Source organism: Electrophorus electricus, chromosome 4, assembly GCF_013358815.1.
Source record: "Electrophorus electricus isolate fEleEle1 chromosome 4, fEleEle1.pri, whole genome shotgun sequence".
In the NCBI taxonomy this organism is placed as follows: domain Eukaryota; kingdom Metazoa; phylum Chordata; class Actinopteri; order Gymnotiformes; family Gymnotidae; genus Electrophorus; species Electrophorus electricus.
In genome coordinates, this window is record NC_049538.1 from 5,882,356 (window position 1) to 5,902,462 (window position 20,107).

The 20,107-nt window shown below is 50.4% G+C and overlaps 1 protein-coding gene across 1 annotated transcript in view; it reads right to left on the reverse strand.

Annotated features, from left to right (window-relative positions):
* notch3 (notch receptor 3) overlaps positions 1-15,646 on the reverse strand; it is a 31,935-nt gene extending 16,289 nt beyond the window's left edge. Inside the window, exons 1-8 of the mRNA XM_035525042.1 lie at positions 15,355-15,646; positions 13,515-13,575; positions 3,219-3,361; positions 2,646-2,981; positions 2,028-2,150; positions 1,650-1,883; positions 1,403-1,558; positions 890-1,075 (exon numbers count right to left, since the gene is read on the reverse strand). Of these exons, the coding sequence (XP_035380935.1) occupies positions 890-1,075; positions 1,403-1,558; positions 1,650-1,883; positions 2,028-2,150; positions 2,646-2,981; positions 3,219-3,361; positions 13,515-13,575; positions 15,355-15,415 (1,300 nt within the window). The 5' untranslated portion in view covers positions 15,416-15,646. The remainder of the gene's footprint in view (positions 1-889; positions 1,076-1,402; positions 1,559-1,649; positions 1,884-2,027; positions 2,151-2,645; positions 2,982-3,218; positions 3,362-13,514; positions 13,576-15,354) is intronic.
* Positions 15,647-20,107: the final 4,461 nt, after the last annotated feature.

Genomic DNA, 20,107 nt, shown 5'->3' on the forward strand with positions numbered 1-20,107 from the left:
AACTCCGTGTCCCTACTGTCTGTGAAGCCGTCCCGCCTCTTGGCGGACAGATAGAAGCATGTCCCATCGTCAGGGGGAGCACGCTAGCGCCGAATCGAAAGTAAACAAAACCCTCCGGGCGAACTAGGCCCCACGCCAACCTACGACGAAGAGCATGGAAACGGAGAGGCCGTCTGTGGAAATGAAAGGGGTTTTAGGGAGGTGTGTGTGTGTGTGTGTGTGTGGGGGGGGGTCTCATTTGGGAAAAAAGCGCTGGGAAAAACTTGGCTGCCTCTGCGTGTGTGACTGAGGGGCACGGAGAGGACCGCTGAGGGGCCCTATTGTTGTTATCCATTCCCACCCCTCTAGCTCTGATTATCATGCGCCACACACACCCCCACCCAACCCCACCCGCCTCCACTCTCCTCTCCCTGCACTGGCCCTATAGACCTCCCGCTCCTGCCCCTCGTTTGTATAGCCCCACACCCATCCCCCTCACCCCCACGCACCCTGGGATGCATGTTGATGGCAAGGGCTGGACTTTGGAGGGCGTGTGCACGCACGGCTCTGGGCGCGTGTGTTGGAGACCAGGAGCTCGCTGGCCTGCCGTGCCTTGCTCTCCGCACGCCGCGGGGCCAAGGGTGTGTGCGTGTGTGTGTGTGTGTGTGTGTGTGTGTGTGTGTGTCAGCTGCTGGAACATTTGCCCAATAAGCCCCACCCCACTCCTCCCTCCTTGAGAGACAGGAAATTACATAACAGCTCATCCTGAGGTAATCACAGCAGCTCTGTACATAAACCTGGGTTGCTCCCTTACCAAACCTGTTGCTCGGTTGCCTCTGCAGTATGTGGCCCCTGCGGTGTGGGGTGTGTGACCCCTGCGGTGTGGGATGTGTGGCCCCTGGGGCCATACCTGGCATGCAGATGCAGGTGAACTCGCCGATGCGGTCCAGGCAGGTGGCATCGTTCTGACACGGCATGGACAGGCACTCATTGATGTCGATCTCGCAGCGCGGTCCCGTGTACCCACGGCCGCACTGGCACTGGAACGAGCCCTCTGTGTTCACACACTTCCCAAAGTGTTCGCATGGGTTAGCACCTGCCGGAGAGAGAGAGGGAGAGAGAGAGAGAGAGAGAGAGAGAGAGAGAGAGAGAGAGAGAGAGAGAGAGAGAGATTCAAAAATATTCATATCAGAATTCTCCTTAACATTACAAAAATATCCAATAATTTACTGAAATGGCGAAACTTAGAAATGCAGAGAGGTGGTGACATACACAAGCACTGGAGACACAGAGAGGCGGAGTCACACAGAGGCGGAGTCACACAGAGGCGGAGTCACAGAGAGGGAGAGCCGGCCAGAGGATTAGAGAGAGCGGTAGAGGAAGGTAGAAGGAGAGAGAGGTGTAGGCCCTGCTGTCCACGCACCGATAGAGCACTCGTCCATGTCCTGGTTGCAGGCTCCGCCTATGAAGCCGGCGGGACACGTGCAGATTGCCCTGCCGTTCAGCGGGTTGGTGTCGCACACGGCGCCCTCGTTGCAGGGGTTGCTGACGCATGCGTCGTCCAGGTGACACAGCAGACCTGTGGCCAGAGAGAAGAGCGCATTCCAGATGAGGGGCGGAGCTGTGCCGGACGAGGGGGCGGGGCGGCGCGATGGGGCAGGGGGTCATACCGGTCTTGCCCACGGGGCACTCGCAGAAGAAGGAGGCAACGCGGTCGTGGCAGCTGGCGCCGTTGAAGCACACGGCCGTGGCACAGTCATCGATGTTCTCGCTGCAGTCGTCGCCCGTCCAGCCGTTCACGCACACACACGTGTGACCGCCGATGGTGTTGAAGCACGTCCCACCGTTGTGGCAGGCGTTGGGCTGCATGAGGCACTCGTTCACATCCTCTGCGCAGTACTGACCTGAGCACGTGCACGCACACACACACACACACACACACACACACACACACACACACACACACACACAATTTGGTACATATCTAAATTGACCATCTGAGGAAACTTCCCAAGCGTATGAATGAGTGTTTGTATATGCTGTGGTACCTGTCCACTCAGGGGGACACTGGCAGTTGTAGGTGTTGACCCCGTCCACGCAGGTCCCTCCGTTCATGCATTTATGGCCGGGACAGTCGTCCAGGTTCACCTCGCAGTTGATCCCACTGAAGCCTGCAAAAGACGAACCGCAGCAGCGTGAGCAGGAGGCTGAGGGCAGGGGGGGTCAATTCCAACGCCTTCTCCACACAGCTCATAACTCTCGCCTGCTTGTGCGTGTTTTTACATTCTCCCCCAGCACTTCCCACGGGGGAGGGGCAGGGGGGTCTGGGTGTGTGCGGGCTCCCCTCCGTGGGGCATTCGCTTGTTTTACATTCGCTCTACGCTTCAACGACTTCCTCTAGGGCAAGAGCCACTTCCTGTCTGCTCTCCAGAGTGCGAGCGAGAGAGTCATAGACTGAATTCCTCCCTGATGTTGAGTGCGTCCTCTTCCTCTTCCCCCCTGCCCAAAGCTATTTATAGCGGAGAGCGGTTTGACCCACGGCCATCAGAGAAAGCCTACCGCGCTCAGCACAAGAGGTCAGCGCAGAGCCATGACCCGCAGAAAACACGTCAGCGTGGGAACCTGACTGTGGGAGCATATGTGTGCGTGCACGTGTGTACGTGTACCTGGCAAACAGGCGCAGTCGTACGTGTGCTCGCCCGTCTGGTGGCACGTGCCTCCGTTGAGGCACTGTGAGGGGGCGCAAGGCAGCGTGGGCACCTCACAGGTGCGCCCACTGTAGCCGGCCGGGCAATCACAGCGGAAGGAGCCGGGCGTGTTGATGCAGATGCCAGCGTTCAGGCACTTGCCCGCCCGCCGGCACTCGTCCACGTCACTGCGGCAGTTCTTGCCCTGGAAGCCCGGAGGGCATGAGCAGTTGTAGTGGTTGTTCCAGTTGGTGCAGCGGGCGCCGTTGGCACATGGACTTGTGGCACACGCGTCAATCAGGGAGCAGTCCTGACCTACACACACACACACACACACACAAACACACACACACACAGACTATTAACTTCCCAAACAGAAAGAACAGGAGACTGTGACAGACTAAGAGAACAAGGGAAAATAGGGACATAGCTGATTAGAACTGTAACTAAGACATTTCAGCATCTCACATGCCAATACGGAGTCTCATAACATCTTGTACCACGTAACACCTCATACCATGTAACATCCATGCTGAGGTGCCTCTGGCTTACCTCTGAAGCCTCTCTGACACACACAGGTGAATTGTGGGACGCCATTGGCCACCTGACTCTTGCAGGCAGCTCCGTTGAAACACGGTGAGCGGTGGCACGGGTCCAGGTGCTGACACAGCGGTCCGATATAGCCGGGCCGGCACCTGCGGAGCGAACACCAAAGCAGAGGTATGAGGAGTGTGGAAATGGGACAGACACCAGAAACAGCAAACAAACAAACAAACAAACCAACCAAAATGTTCCTCTATTTCCAAATCCAGTCTCCTCCTAGTGTTGTCCCCGAGCTCTGAATATGAGTGCAAGCCAGTGCAAACATACCGACTACAATTTAATTCTAAATGTCTGAGCTGGTTCGTGCTAATATAAACACACACACACACACGGTCTGGGACACACACAACACGAAATTCGAAATTCCCCCAGTATTCCCAGCTGCGTAGTTTTCCTTCTGTCCGTGTGCCAGTCCACATTCCAGCGTCATTACTCCCTCCGCAAAACTGGGGCCTGCCGCTCGCCTTGACGGGCCGGCCTGAGGAGACCCGCATCTGTCCAACGCCAGGCCTTTCCTCGTGGGACAAGCAGGACCCAAAGTCCCGAGCAAGTGAAGACAGCAGCGCCGGGCAGGCAGTAGGTATGGAGCGCCCACAGGAGACAGGAGGAGGTGGGTGGTCCGTCCTGTGAGGGACGCACAGTGCGTCTCCCTTTCCTGTCCTCCCGAGGCTGAACACTGTCTTCACGGAAGGCTGAGTGTGACCTGAAACTGCCCAGGTGAGATAACACAAGCACACAAAACTGCCTTCCGTGTTTTTAAAGGTCACCTCTCGGGGCCCTAAGCTGGGTCCATGGCAGGGTTTGAGGGGCTAGTGTTTGTGGGGTAACCCGACACCTGACTTGGGGGGGGGGGGGGGGTTTCCGGCACAGAATGGCTCCCACATCAAATGGCTGGTTCCTCCCACCCTCGGGCCCTGGTGCCTTTTCACTGTAAACCTAACCCTTGAACGGAGACGACAATGGTCCTTCCTCTGTTCTCTCTTATAGGATGCACTTCCCCAACCCCCAAACGATAAACTCTCTCGTCCTTTGTTGCTCTGGCTGCTCTTTCCCTGTACTCCAGGGGGCGCTGTCACGGCCCACGTAGCGCCGGCGGCCCGATTCTTCCAAACAATGGCCACACCCGACTGTGGTGACGGCGTCTCGCCCAGCCCAACAAAGATGGCACAGCCTTTGGCCGGGAGGCGCGGCACGCTCACAGGAAGGGTGTTTTCTGAACATTCAGCAGTACCGATGCTTGGAACCGGCGCGGCAGGGGCCGTCCAGAAACCCCAGACAGCCCCATCCCACTGCCCTGATTTATCTGCAACTCAATCGCTGCCGAAACTGTGCCCAGCTCCCAGAGGCGGAGTCTTCCTCTGATTTGCCCAGCCACGGTGCAGGGTCGTTGGCGGAAGGCGGAGTTCTTGCTCAGTTACCAGGGCTACTCCTACGCCTCCCGAGGACCCCGGCAGCACCGCGCCACCTTCCCTATGAAACCTCTCACACGCTGGGAGGTCAAATGTCAGAGGTCAGCAGTCTGATTGTCATGATAATGATGGGGGCAGGGTCTGGGCATCTGCTCTGGGCGGGGGGGGGGGGGGGGGGTGTCAGTGGGGGAAGGGGATGGCTGGTGGGCTGGGGTCCGGCACGGAGAGAATGTCATGTCATACTTCCTGTAATCCCCCCCGTCTCCTGCTCTGAAAACACTCCCCCCTCCCCCCTCCGAGTCCCAGATCCCCGTTGCCCAGGCAACCTCACAGACGAACGAGCGAGCCTGACACACCACCAATCAGCCCCAACTCTTCATCCCTTTGGCTATTTGTCATGGCTTGGCTAGGTTTATTTAGAGGCAAATTAACTATGTCTGGAATTTCTGGCTGTCACAAATTTCTGGGTGTGGGGGTGGGCTGGGGGGGGGTGTAAGCACACAGAGAGTCCTTGGAGGAAAGGGGACCCAGGGCCTGCTTTTTCCACCGGCATACGGTCGGACGCCTCGGCTCCTTGAGGTGCGTGCAGCAGCCATTTAATATACTGAAAGGCAATGTCAGCCATCTTTACGACCGGTCATTCTCCAGGAAGTCTCCACATAGCTCCTAGTGTGTCCAGCCCCCATGGGATCACAGCTGGAGCGTGTGCCGACGTGCAAGAGAGAGAGACCCAAAGCCTGCAGAGAGGCACAGAATGTGTGCCTTCAGACTGTATTTTGATATTTCGGTTCTGGTTATAACAGAATTAAAATGACTGTTTGGGACGAAAATTGTGAGGTGAAAATGGAGCATGAGCAGACTGGACAGGAGGAATTACAGGATGTCCTAAAAAGAAGAATAAAAAAAAAAAACAACCCCAGCGTGTTTGTTTATATGTGTGTGTGTGTGTGTTGTTAAAATCCTACTGTGTGTTGGTGTGTTTGTCCATGTTTGTGGGCGTATCTGTGTTGGTATCTGTGTAAGGCCCCTGGTGAAAGTTTGTGTGTGTGTGTGTGTGTGTGTGTGTGTGTGTGTGTGTGTGTGTGTGTGTGTGTGTGTGTGTGTGTGTGAAATTGCAGATACTGGCCAGGCAGCCACGGGAGGGAGGACAGGAAAGGAAAAGGTTATTTGTCCTCATGAGAGCTGAAGCCAAAACACACATTCTTTTGTCTGGGCCTTGGACGTTCTTATCATTCTACCTCTACTGCACACAAGCAGAGACCCAGCGGACCTCTCTGAGAGGGACACGGTCTTGCTAATGCTCTCCGACCTTTGTTTGTTTGTGGTTTCGGGGTAGGTGTCTGCCGCTGCACCACGTGGGAGCTGTGATGGACCTCGGGGCCTGTGACCCCCCTGATTTCAGAGAGAGGAGCAGGGCGGCGGAGAGCGTGGGCGGAGCACGGGTGGAGGCAGTAATCCTGTAATCCGGCCCGTCTCAGGTCTTGTGAAGGCCTGCACCAGCTGCAGCCCAGAGTCCTGCATCTGTCCACATCTGTCAGCACTGCACTGGCTGGTCGCCTCCACCAGGGCTCAAGCACCTAACAATGGCACTATTCTGCCTCTGAGATGAGCAATAACCCTCACACACACACACAAACACACTCACACAAACGCGCACGCATGCGAATATGCCAAAGCATTTCCCATGAAAATATTTGGTCTGTCAACAGATAACGTAGTTAACGTAGAAGTCTGCCTTCTGAGGCCATATCAGAGTGAGTTTAATGCAAACAACCCCAGGCATCGATGCAGAGCAAACCAAACATGACTGCAGCAACTCCCATGCACAGGCTCTCACTACACGAACACACGCTCAAACACACACAGGCTCACGTTCACCATGCTTCTCGGACCAAGAGCGCTGATCTAGGAACAGTTTTTTGCCCTTCCGATCCTTTTCACTGTGATCACATGGCCTGTCTCAAGACCAACACTCTCGATCAGAGATGTTTGATGAACGTGGCCCAAAGAGACTTACGAATTCGGTTTGCTCCTCTGGGGGGCGCTGGTGGGAACACATCCCATTAAAGAAAAGGAAGCTTGCTAAGAAACCACAAAGAACATTCAAAGTAAGACAAAACTTGAAGTTAGTACATAGTTTACAGTGAAAAACCAATTGTACACATATGCTGTATGTTTATCGATAAAAATAAATAAATAAATAAATCTGCAGCACAAAATCTAAGGAGTTTGATGGTAAGTGACAGGCTTCCAAGACTTTCTGCAGACACGAGACGTTTCCAGGATGCTGAGTCTCATTGCATTGGCTCAATGTGAGAACCTTACACTGTGTTTTCCTGTTCTGTGGGTCACCACTGCAACCACCCTGTATTGCCGCGGTAACCGGACACCGCTCTCCCTGGTGCAATCCCAAGTGAGGCTGCGAGACCTCTGTGGGACAGGCTCAAAAACAGAGCCCTGGCCCTGGAAGGAGGGCTCGCCATGCTCCACCAGCCCCCGAGCATGGGAGAACTCCCCCGATGAAGGATCCCAGCTCCTCAGCCAGCACTTCACACGCCGAGGCAGAAAACCAGTAAAGGTACACTTCTCAGACCAAGACCTTTTCCTTGGTGCAGCAGAAATCCATGTGATTTTGGGACACCACTTATTAGCGTCAGTAAAACCTGAATGTTTTTTTTTAATACATATATGTTTTAGAACAATGAGAATATGATATGGGTTTGGAGGCCATTTCAGGGGAGGGGAATCTGAATGTAGAAAAGTCCTTGCAAAACCAGGTCTGTGGAAATGTCTGGCAGACAGCACAACCCCCACGGTCCGGAGCTCCATAAGTGGGGAACAGCTCTGTTCCTTTGTAAAGAGTCCATACTGACACCACACTGCCAACAAGAGACCCCCCCCCCCCCACTTTTCTCAGAGAGCAACCCAAGTGGGGGTAGGGGAGCATTCTGTGGCCCATATAAAAGAGCTAAAGTAGTCAGAATCCCATTGTGTGAGAAAGGGGGGGGGGGCAGTGACCCAAACAGCCAGGCTTTCAGGCATGTTCTTATACAAACCAACAGGCCTCAGCTGTAGCCTGGCAACAGTAACCCAGGGCTAAGGAGAGACTTGGGGGCAGGGGTGGGGGTGGCTTCATGAGACAGGGTTCTATAAGGGCAGTTCCAGCACTTTTACAAGATTTTCCCTCATTCCCTGCCTGGCTAAAGTAGACATCAGAGTCAGAACTGAAACATGAAAACTGAACGCGACTCCGGCCAAAGAAAAGTCCAAAGTTTGCCTGTAACAATAGGCCTTTGTAGACGACGCGCCTATTGATATGACAGGGAGCGTTAAAATTCCACCCATGGTACGCACACCACCAAACCATTACAAATGCAGTCAGCTCTCCACCGGTGGCCTAGACAAACCTCCCTCTTTGCTCCCTGACTGCAAGACACAGAGAAAGTGGCAGAATTTGCTGGAATCTTCTAGACTTCTGCTTTTGTTCATTGCAACTGCACCGTCACACAACTACCTCCGTTTTATAGATTAAACTTTGTAGTTTAATGTGATAATGGCTTATGGGACGGCTGAGCTTCCGTACGCAAGCCCGGCAGCGGGGAGCGCTCCTTCAGGAGGTGAACGGAACGACCTCCGAGCTTCCGCTTCGCTGGTTTTCATCCTGCTTTGTTTGGGCCAACGTAACGAAGAAGAGACAAAAAAGGGCGCTCGGAATCTCCGCTATTGCTAACAATCAGGCTGCAACCGCACCGCGCAGAAGGCACCCTGAAGTGTAAGCCTGCAGAGGCGTTTCTGAGTGCTTTACCACAGCGCCCCACCCCGCAACCTAAACAGAACCAGATCCCTGGGAGCGGAGAGCCGGCCAAGCCCCACTGCAGCGCTCCGGGGAAACACATGCACCCACTCCTGAGTGGGACAGGACACGGAAAGTCTACAAAACCAGTGCATCCCTTCCCCACTGGAGCACAATGTTTCTTTTCCTTGGTTTCCGAAAATCTTTTTCATCCCATACCTTACTGAAGGTGAAGAGGAGAAGAAGAACTCTGAACACCAGAAAAATAACAAAGGCGTGATGATTTGAGTCAGAGAGACTCCTTTTTTAAAAGGAAAATCCCCCTCATTACATGGGTGGGTAAGTGGCAGTACAGAACAGTCCCTGGCTCACAGTGTGTTGCACGTGCACAAGAGTTACGGCATGCCCTTATCAACCACGCCGCTGCACAGGACCTGCTCAGGTGTTCACACGTGAGCGCTGTGCATTCTCTTTCATCTCCTCTGCCGTAGAATGAAGACCAAAACAAACAAGCACCGCCATGTGAAACCTGACCCCGGCGGAGCTGCCGCTCAGACGTGGGCGCGTGAGATTCCCGCTGGCTAGGTGTGGCCCGACGTCGGCAGCGGTGCCAGGACACACGCAGGCGTGCCACGCTCGTAAGGCTCGTCTGGGGCAGGTCATGTAGGCTGGGAATGAGCGCTAAGGGAGGCCAGCGGCTGAAAGGGAATCAGGAGTTCGCCCTGATCCTCATATCAGGGCAGTTTAAGATGCAGACAGGATGTGAGTGAAACGGGGGGGTCAGGGAGAGTCATCACTTCCTGCTGCAGGGCCTGGGAAACACTTGGTGGTGTAGCCACCTCCGCTCTCCCACTCAAACCCAGGCCTGGGGTGACTGTCCAATCAGAGCTCTTCTTACGCGAAGTCACGTGACCCGAGCCGTCCGTCAGAGTCCATGGAGTCAGGGCTAATATGCTCAAAGTAAAGAGACGAAGACAGTGCTCGAGACAAAGTTAAGATCTCATGAAGTATTCCAATCAAATACATCACAAAAAGTCCAGAACGGAAAAAAAACCTATGCCCTATAGGGGTGTGAAAACAGTGGTTTTTCCTCTTTAGGAGTGGAAAATTTGATAGCAAGATAGCAATGCAACACATATCTCTCTCAAATGTAATAAGCAAGTAATAAGTTCTAGTAAGTGCTAAAAATGACTCTTTCCTTCTATTTTTACAAAGCATACATAAGCCATAAAGAATTCTCCTGAGAAAACCACTGGCTGGAGGGTCTGTATCACGTCTCTCTGGCTGTATCCATCATTTAAGAGACACGATGCTTCCATGGGTCATTAAAACACAACATTCACAATTTATAGTCCCACTCCGCTACCAAGGTCAGCACGGCAATATTGACAGCACACCCAGAGCTCACTTTACACTTGTGATGAGAAACACAAGAGTGTGAGAAAGAGATAGCGAGAAACACAAGCTGAGGAGAAAGGCAGGAACCACCATGTGGTTTTGTCTTTCACCTACAGTCCAGCACTGTGAATGGTGGGCCCTACAGACTGAGAGGGACCAAAGCTCTCGCCTGTGTGAGAAAATGAGCTTCCACATATCTTCACTCCGTGTGTGTGTGTGTGTGTGTGTGTGTGTGTGTTCCTCCACGAGCCTGTCTGTCTCTGTATGGGGCAGCAGGCCACTCAAAGGCAGCACCTGGCTCTCCAGCCCTCCTTTGTGAAGGTCTGACTTCACTGGATTACCATCACAACATCCACCAGCTGTCTCCCGGCACACAGCCTATCCTCCTCGCCCCCATCACACACACACACACACACACACACACACACACACACACACACACACACACACACACACACCCACACACTCCACCTTCCCCCACCATCTTCCAGCTGCGGCCTCCCTGAATGACACCCTCAGAAGCTGCCTAATTATCTCCGTGCTTCAGCCGGGAATACTTTACCCCACTCCGGGGCGCCGCACGTGCTCCATGAGGGTGCGGGATGGGAAAGGGAGCCCTGCTCCAGCCCCTCCAACGCCACTTCCTCACTCATGCCCAGACAACTCAGACGTATGTCCAGAAAAGGCTTCACCGTGACCCGGATTACGTGAGTGCTGGGGGGCGGTGTGGTGGATACCAATGTGAGGGAATGAGCTCGAGGGAATGGGCTCAGCCGTCCGAGCTAAAGCACGTCCACTTATGGGTACTGTAGATGTTAACCCTGCATCTGCTCGCCGGAGCAGCCCTCTGCACAGGACTGAGGGGCCATTGTGAGACAGCACTCATGGGAACGCTCTAGACGGGGATTACTGCTGTAATCTGTCCGGGACTACACCGGCCGCTAAAGCCCTCCGATCACACAACCGTGAAGTGGGAAAAGAGACGACAAGCTAAATAGGGAGTGGCGCTTCCAAAAAAAAAACCAAACAAAAAAAAACCGACAAGACCTGCTAAGGCCAGAACAGCCGATACCGTGACAAACTGGGCCGGTCACACTAGCCGTCCCAGGGCCGGCCTTCACATAATATTATGGTTATTCGAGAACGCAGAAGTAGGAGGTGAGGGAATAAAAGCAGGTGCGTCTGACGGGGCCTACCATGTAAACCACCGCACATGGGCCGCGTTCGACGTGCCACGTGCGGACATTTCGCCCCACATTTGCGTGGGCCGATTTGAACCTTTTGACCCCGTTTGCGCAAGTTACCATTACTGGCCCTTTCTCTCTGGTTGTCCTCCGCCCTCCTCCACCATTTCTCCCCTGGCTGCCTCTCCTGCGGTGCCAGGTTACAGGTTGGTATCTGCAGGGATAAAGGGACCTTTTCTGCTGCTCTGGAGGCTCTAGTTTCGTCAGGCTCCCGGGGGACGCGGGCGGAGTCGGGGCTGCAGGAGGGTGGAGCACCTCCCCCCTGACCGGTTGGACCGCTCTCCCGCGCCGCTCCACATTTGCGGTCCCATTTCTCCTCCGGCATGAGCAGCGGGGGGCTATCGCTGAGCTGTGCACTTTTAAAAGGGGCGTGCCACGCTTGGCTTTGGTGCGGAGCCTCACGTGCCCCTGGCTCACGTATCATCCGAGGAGAACGCAAGCAGCGGCTTCCAGTGCTGCAGTCCGGTGATGGAGGAAGCAAGTTGAAGCGCCAGGGGGGCCATAAACCGGGTTAAATATTTACCTCCATGCTGATTTAATGCCCCCTCAGCCTGCGGCGAGATGAATAATGATTAAAGAGCAGAGTCAGCCAGTCACACTCTGTTGTACACCTTCTTCGCATGAGTGCCTCAAGGTGTATTTGTGAGTCCTGTGAAGTTCTACTGCAGTGCGCTAGCAACTTTTGTTTTCCTTTTCTGTTTATGTTTTTCACAACGGGGGCTTTGGAAAACAATAAACAAAACCGCTCTGCCTCTGTGGCCTGTATCTGTATCTCGGAAAGATCCGGGTCAAATAAACACGCCTGTTCTCTTTTCCCACACGGTCACCTGCCTCGCAGGTGTGAGGCCGCATAACATTAGAGGGTCTGAGCCTGACTTGGGAGTTCATTCTCAGGCTGCATTTAGAAGGAAGCCAAAATGCCTTGAGGAGCAAAAGTCGAAGACGGGCAAACGCGTTGCAGAAATAGCACGTCGGGAGGTGCTTCCAGCGGGACTGCCGCAAAGACACTGCAAGGATGCTTGAAGATGCGGTACGCCGAAATAGCCGCTTTGCTGAGATGAGAACTTGCCTCCCGCGACATGCATGGAGCTGAATGTTGGATGGCTGACCGCAGTCTTTCTCTGGATTCCAGCTCCCTGTCTCCGTCGGCCCATAAAACACTGGCTTTGGGCAGCATGGAATTATGACAGCATACAGCTATTGTTCGACACGCAGACATAAAGAGAAGTATGTGATCATCCAATAAAACAAAACGTTTAGGTGTTCGCTCCTTAAAGGACTTAACAAACAACCCAAGCTAGTTGGACTTTTGGTGGGCTGCAGAATGCATTCGGATGTTCTTCTGGTTTGGCACATGTTTGTCTGATTCTTCTGCCGGTCTTGCGTCACAGAGTAATGAAGGGGACTGTAAGTGAAGCCATACATTATTAATGTTTCTGCCCAGTGTGTGACCATCAGCGAGCAGAGACACACCATCCAAACAAGGCCATGCAGGGCTTTGGGTCTGAATAGCAGCCTAATGGCTATGGCATGTTGTTATACTTAGTCATAGAGAATGTTTCCCATGGACTTGTGCCTACCCAGGGATAATAAAAGCCTAAAAAGTAATGAGAACAAGTAAAGGATAGAGTGATGCACACACACACACACACACACACACACACACACACACACACACGTGCGTGCACACACACGTGCACACACACGTGCACACAGAGCTTTCCACATCAGGCGGGAAACTTAAAACAACAGCCCTGGGCTTTCATGTGATAACAATCACTGTGCATTAGCATACAAAGTTTAGGCAGTGGCTGTGAGCAGTGTCAGAGAAGGTACTGGGGAAGGCCAGCACCACACGCTTGTGATGACCTTTGGACTTGTGCTGCATAGTTTCACGATGAGAGCTTTGTTTCCTTTTTTTGTAATCCAATAAATTTAAGCGGCCGAAATCTAGAAGACAGGTGCAAGGGAGCCATGTATCACCCAGCAGACATGTGCAGACTTCAGCAACGTTATTGCTCATTGTGCCTGGCAACCGATCGAGCCTCTCGGATTGAAAAAGCTCAAAGCCACACAGCACGTTCGCTCTAAACAACAGAAAAAAGGTTCCTGCGCCAAAAAGGGGAGAAAAGGTGATAACCGTTGCCTTGCACTTGGCTACGTGCCAATCCAACGAGCAGCTGCCAATGTGTCCAACAAATAACACAATGTGACAATTACAACCAAGGCTAAACACACCATAGCGATATTCTCTCTCACAACTCCGCAAAGAGAAGGCGTTCCCTTGAATGTATGCTGGTCCTTTCCCAGATACCGATGTGGGTAGCGCAGAGATGAACAGACTGTGAAGACGAAAGGCAAGTGGAGAATGTGTGGAGTAAAATCACAGCCGAGCACTTACATGCATCTTGAGTCTGTGCATATTCCGCCGTGTTCACAAGGTCTGTCCGCGCATCGCAGTCCTGTCGGGGAGAGAACAGCGTGAAACGGGCCATTTCCCATACATGCATGATACACCTTTAACACATACGAGGACTTTCATTTTAGGCGTTATAGCACGTGCAGGTTTTTTTTTTTTTTGGTCTACGAGCCTTTGTTATTCTTAGCAATCATACAACAAAACGGGCCAGTTCGTGATTACTTTGTTCAGATATAATGCGCATATAATGCCTTATCTGTGGGAACGTAGGTGCGTGCCGCGGTGATTAGAGACGTGGAAACGAGACACCATTCAGATGCTTTCACACACGCGCGCGCGCACGCGCGCACACACTCTCTCTCTCTCTCACACACACACACACACACACACACACACACACACACACACACACACACACACACACACACACACACACTCCTGGCTTTGTTAGACTCGGCCCTGATTTCAGCACGTGATTTCTGATTAAATCGCATTTCCACTTATTAGGCTACAAAAGTAAAGTATTGAGTCTTTGGCCAAAACACTACGCTACAAAGGAGATAAACCCATCGCCCATTCTTATACATCTGCTGATCTGTGCAAGGTTGCTTAGAAGAAAGGTGAGACTATGGTAACAGGTTAACAGAGCCATATTTTCTCACGATCTCAAAAATATTTTCCAGAATTAGGGTGCATTCAGTAAGCTCAGTCGAATCTTAAAGGGAAAATATCAAGTCTATAAGGCATATCTCGTTGTTCGTAATTTATAAGTGAATATTTGTTCTTCGGTCCAATTAAACTGCAAGAGGACTGTAACAAAATTGCAGACATTTGCAGCAGCGATGTGACTTTCTAACTGAATCTTAAGGTTAACCATGTTGTAAACAATATTAACAATTTTCTCATACTCTTTTCCCATCCCCCAAACATCTGTAATACAAAGTTTTTAATAGCGCTTTGTCTTAAAGAAAGGGCCGTAGGGACTAGGCTTTGCGCATGGACTAGCCTCCATGCGCAAAAACCCGACGCGTGAAAGATCTGAATGCATAAAGTAAACGATCGACAGAGAAATGGGCCTACAGCTGAAAGAAGACTTTAAAAGTGTAGCCTTGTGTATAAAAATCTCGCAAAAACAACACTTTAAATTCTGCGAGTTCAACACGTTGCCGATCCAAACTGGCTTACTTCGCCGGGAAGAAGCGCAGCGGGACGATTCCTAACGCACTTCGTGATTTTCTCACGGTTCAGTCCCTTACATTCCCACTCACGAACACGAAGACACCAAACGTACGCTGACACTTCTCAAAGTGCCTTCTGTTTTACACAATCTCCAGTTTCACAGCACAATTACGAGCGCCACATCAAACAGCAACCTAACATTGCAACACTCCACCAAACACAGAGAAAGTGTCATTTGGTATAAGAAGGAATAACTTGTGCTCTCAGAAGAACTTGTGCGCGACTTCCTACGACGGTCCGAGGTATTAAAGTTCACAAGCGATGTCGCCGGTTTTCACAATGGTGCACCTCGCTAATTCGCATCGCCTGGCTCCCAGACGGACTCCCCTCTATGCAGAAGGACCATGGGAAGATGAACAGAAGGATTTGAGGACCCTACGTAAGTCGGTGCCGTAGTACTCAGGACACTTCCGAAATAACGGCATGGTCCAAAACGCGGGATTTTCTCAAGATCGAATAAGTTAAACATGCAAAGAAAAAACGCGAGTAAAGCTTTTCTACCTTACTAACAGGCCTACTCTAGGAGCAGGTTATCTATATGTCCCGTAACCCCGTTAAATGGCAAATAAACGAATGGACTTACCTTCACAGTTCTGCACAATATATAAAATTGACAAGAATATCCAAATAGTGTAATCCCCCATTTCTGTGGAAATCTGATCCAACTCCGCTCTTGAAGTATTAGCAATTATACATCCTTTAAAAAATGACACAAAGACTGAAGTTCCAAGGAATCACAGTAAGACAAGGCAGCGTCATAGAGTGTTTTTTCGTAGAAACCTAAAATGTTTTGTGTGATAGTCCAACTCCGTATTTCCCTCTGCAGCTCGGACGCGGCTGCCTCTTCGAGCACTTCCAGAAACTTTTGAAAAAGTTTTTCCTACTCCACTTCAGGTCTGAGCCGAGCGCCAACGTGGTATTACTCCGCCCCCTCGCAAGCCTGAGTCCCACAAACACTGAAGGCTATCCGTCCGCCTGAATGAATAGTGCTGACTCCCAAGTATGTGATTGTAAAGGAGTTAAGTTAAGATTTCGTGGACATGACATGATGACGTGGGGAAAGCCTGCCCATCAATATTCAATTAACCTAAAAGGGGAGAACAAATTACAAACAATTTACAAACTACAAACAGGAGATTATGAGAGAGAGAGAGAGGTTTCCACTTCTCTCATGAAAACAATAGCATAACTCTAAAATATTTAGTAAGGTTATATTAAAATGCAAATTATTTAAACTAAGAGCAATTACTAATTTGACCAATTACCACAAACTTTGCTAAAACTTGATTATTCAGCAACATGATTAAAAAAAAATACCACTTTGGTTTGACCTGATGGTTCTACAAAGAGTACCCATGAGAAACACCCAAGAAGTTCCTAATTTGACCTTTTCTAAATTTAAATTTAAACTTCTCCTTAAAAAAAACAAAAAAACCCCACAACCCCCCCCCCCCCCCCCCCCCATGATCGGAGTAATTGGATCTGCTTTAGTACTTTATCTCTTTGGTTTTAAATATATCGGCTTCATTTACCAAATAGTGAAACATTGACATTCTTCTCTCCAAATGGGTCCTCGTGCCCTCCACGTTACTGTTAAGTATGACTGTAAGCTATTTTGGTGTTGCTGCTTAGGTTATACGTTGAGCGGATAAGATGCTATAATTGTGTCTGTGGGACGGAAGCGGGCACAGACGTTTCCCCCTGCGATAGCCGTGGAGCAGCAGGGCCTCTCCCGAGTCTGCCTCCCTGTGCTCTGTCTCCGCCGGCGCACAGAAAGCCGCACTTGTTCGCTGGCACAGAGCATAGCTGCTTGCTTACAGGGACAATGGCAGCCATTTGAATGTGAAAGGAGTTGCTGCATTATGACACAGTTTCTCTCCACAGGAGGTGCAGGATTTGGTGGGGTGTGTGTGTGGGGGGGTGCGCTGACATTCAGAGATGAGGCGTAGCCCCCACCACCATCACAGCCGTCCCTCGACGGCCCTTGAATAAATTAGTGGCAAGCAAAGAACAGGGAATATAACAAGGCCAGTTTGAGCGAAGTTCGTTACTGAGAGTGATGTCATGTTCGGGGGCGACTGAAAGGTTGTCTGCACTCAGCAGACACCTGGAGATTTTGGCCCAATGTAAGAGTATTGTTCATTAAATAGATGCGAGGCGAGGACAGGAGTGAGTGAGTACGAGTGTGAATGTGCAGTGCGTTAGCTTATACGTTCTCCAGCCATAACACACTTAATAAACCCGATAACATGTTTGGGAGCACCAGCCAGCTTTCCTTATCATCTTGCCTTCCAAGACCAATTCAGTGTAACAGATTAGAAAGTACAAGAACTCCGTTTTGTCCGGATGGAACAGAAAAATACTATTTATTGAGTTCTTCATGGTTTTGCGAGAGTAAAACTCACTTTGACAATGCTAATTCCACATATCCAACACATAATTAGTGGTTATATTCAGTCTTGTCAGTCAAAGTTTGTGTCCAAACATTGTAGTGGTATACATGGACCATAATATTTTAATGAGGGCATTTCTTTTTCCTGTAGTACAGAAGTATATCACTGTTATATGCGAGTCACTGAGATTACTCAGTTTTATGGTAGGCCTTCATTACCAGTCGTGTTTGTCTTCAACATCATAGGGACTGTGGCCATTTCCCTCAAATGAATGCCATATCAAAGTGGGGTTTGTTTGAGAGGAAGTGGGGTGGAAGGGCTAAGCAACATCAAAGCAAATGTAACAGGGCCCCTAGCAACGAATCTGCGTCGATCTTTCTCTTCTTCTTTCTTTTGTTCTTTCTTTCTCTGTTGTGTGTGCTCGTTTGTTTCTTTCTTCCTATGTCACCAGGAAAGCAGGAAATTGAAGGCCTTAATTAATACACATTAACGACCAAGGGACAAGCGTACACAGTGGAATGTGTGGTTCATGCGGAGGGAACGGAACGTGAGCTGAGGCAGGATGACACATGCTGAAACCTATATTCGCCTCAGACATGTGACCTTTGGTGCCTTCTGCTCTCTGGAGAGCCTGAATGTCCTGTTGCTGTTGTTTTTGTTGTGTCTGCAAGGTCGGCCCGCGCGCCTTGCGCACGCTCGCTGCCGTGATGTGCGGGCACCACTGGTGCTCTGTGCTCGGACACTCATCTGGCTTTGCCGACGACATGTGTAGAAGGCGAGTGGCATTCACTGGGTCCTCAAAGATGAAGGGTGCTGAGTGCAGGGCCCGGGGTGTGGTGCTCGGGGCCCAGGGGCCTGTAGCTCCCTGCTTCTCTCTGCTGTTATGCATGGGTCACATTATCAGGGACTGTATAATGGCGTAAGTATGAAGCGTGTGGGTCAAATGTGGGTCATTCCTTGTTTTTATTCCTGCCAGTCTAGCTTTAAGCAGTGTAACCAAGGCAGCAAAATGGGCTCATGACTAGTTTAGTAGTTTAGTAGTAGGTGTTTTTCCATTCTTTTACTGTGCTACGATTTGTAGCACAGCCAAAATTTGTAGTCATTTGTAGTCATTTGTAGTCATTTGCAGTCATTTGTACGATTTGTACTCATTTCTGTGTTATTTATGACTGTCCATTAATGGCCCTTTGTATTATTATGTGAAACTACATGAATAGAGAATATGATTGGCTCAGGTGTTTGCGTCTTTCTTTGTCCATTGCTGCTCCGCTAAAGTCTCCCACGCAAAGTGAACAACTCTGCATGTATTTGTGCAAGCGTCTGTATGATAGTGTGTATGTGTATGTATGTGCGTGTGTGCGTGTGTGTGTGTGTGTGTGTGTGTGTGTGTGTGTGTATGTGTGTGTGAGTGTGCAATAAATTGTGAGCACAGAGTGTGTGTGTAGGGAAAGGCAGGTGAGAGGCTCCTCTGTCAGCTCCACAGGGATCCAGCACCAGGCAAACGAGGAGGTGTCGGCATCTGTGATTTACACGACTCCTGCCGGGCAGGAGCAGCACAAAGAGGACAACGCTCCCGTTGCTCGTTCTCATTCCGACGGATGCTTGTTCTTGTTCCGACGACCAGCTCCTACTCCACTGAATTAGAACCCTGCCCCAATCATACACACGGCTACGTATGAAAAAGCCCAATGCTTCACTCTCGGCCTCTTTGAAGGTCCGACCTGCATCACTGACCGCACGTATTAGGAGCGGTTTGCTCAGCTGTGCAGCTGAGACCGTGCGTTCTACCGGGTCACATCAAACGCGGACCACGGGTTTCCTGGAGCCATTGTAAAGCACCGTTGCCTTGTAGGGCCATTCCGATTGGTCCCTGGGCCCTTTTGTGCAGTGTCAATGGTACTGTATGTTTGCCTTGTTGAGAGTGAAAGCAGAAGGTTAGAGTTACTTTGTGAAAGAGGACCACCCCACAGAGAGCAGAGCCACACATCCTCACTGTCTACTACCAGCAGCCTCTTAACCCCCCCAACCCCACTCCCCTCGGGACCCTGGGGACACAGCTGATACCCCTGTGTGAGGCCCTTGGGAAAAAATAACGCAGGCCATGACCGTAAAGATAATTAGGCTAACGATGTGGGAGTCGGTGGTGAGCCTTGCATTGCTGTGTTAGATAAGATATTAACAACCGAAACAAGACATGGGTTCCTTTGGAGTTATCGCAAGCCCTGCCGACATATCTGAACACCTAAACCCAGAGATACTGCTTTATAACACTGAACTTGCTTACGTCCAAGTAAGATACGTCCCAATGAGCAAACACAGGGCAAAAGTGCATAAGAACTTTTTGTGGTTGTTGAGTTAAAAACTGTTAGAAAAATTATTCTAATTTTTATTTTATAAATCTTTGATATCACTGGAAAGCAAAAACTGTACTTTTATGTTCCACAAACCAATTTAAGTTCACTTTATATTACTTTTTATACTCAATGGAGAATATTTGACATGGTTTTTAAGTGACAGAGCAAGTAACATGTATAGTGTATATTACTTATTAAGGCTATAATAAAGCTGTTATTACACATAATCTATGTCCAAACATACTTCTAGAGTGTACATGGCATGATTTGTGCCTAGATTTGGCCTCAAGAACATCCCTCTTCAGTGTCCAGCAGCAGTCTGCCAACTCCACTTTCATTAATACCGCTTTTCTATATGATGCATAATGATATGATAGTATACCGGAACAAACAAGAAAAAAAACTATGGGTGATAAAGACATATTTGCATATTTGCATGATTCAGCATGCAAAAGTTGATAAGAAACAGGTATTTTTGCATGGGACCAAATTTATGACAGCCATACATTACTAATCCTCAATCTCCTTGTTGGTAGTTTAGATTCTCATGACTTTAATAATAAGATTTATGAATATAATAAATACATAA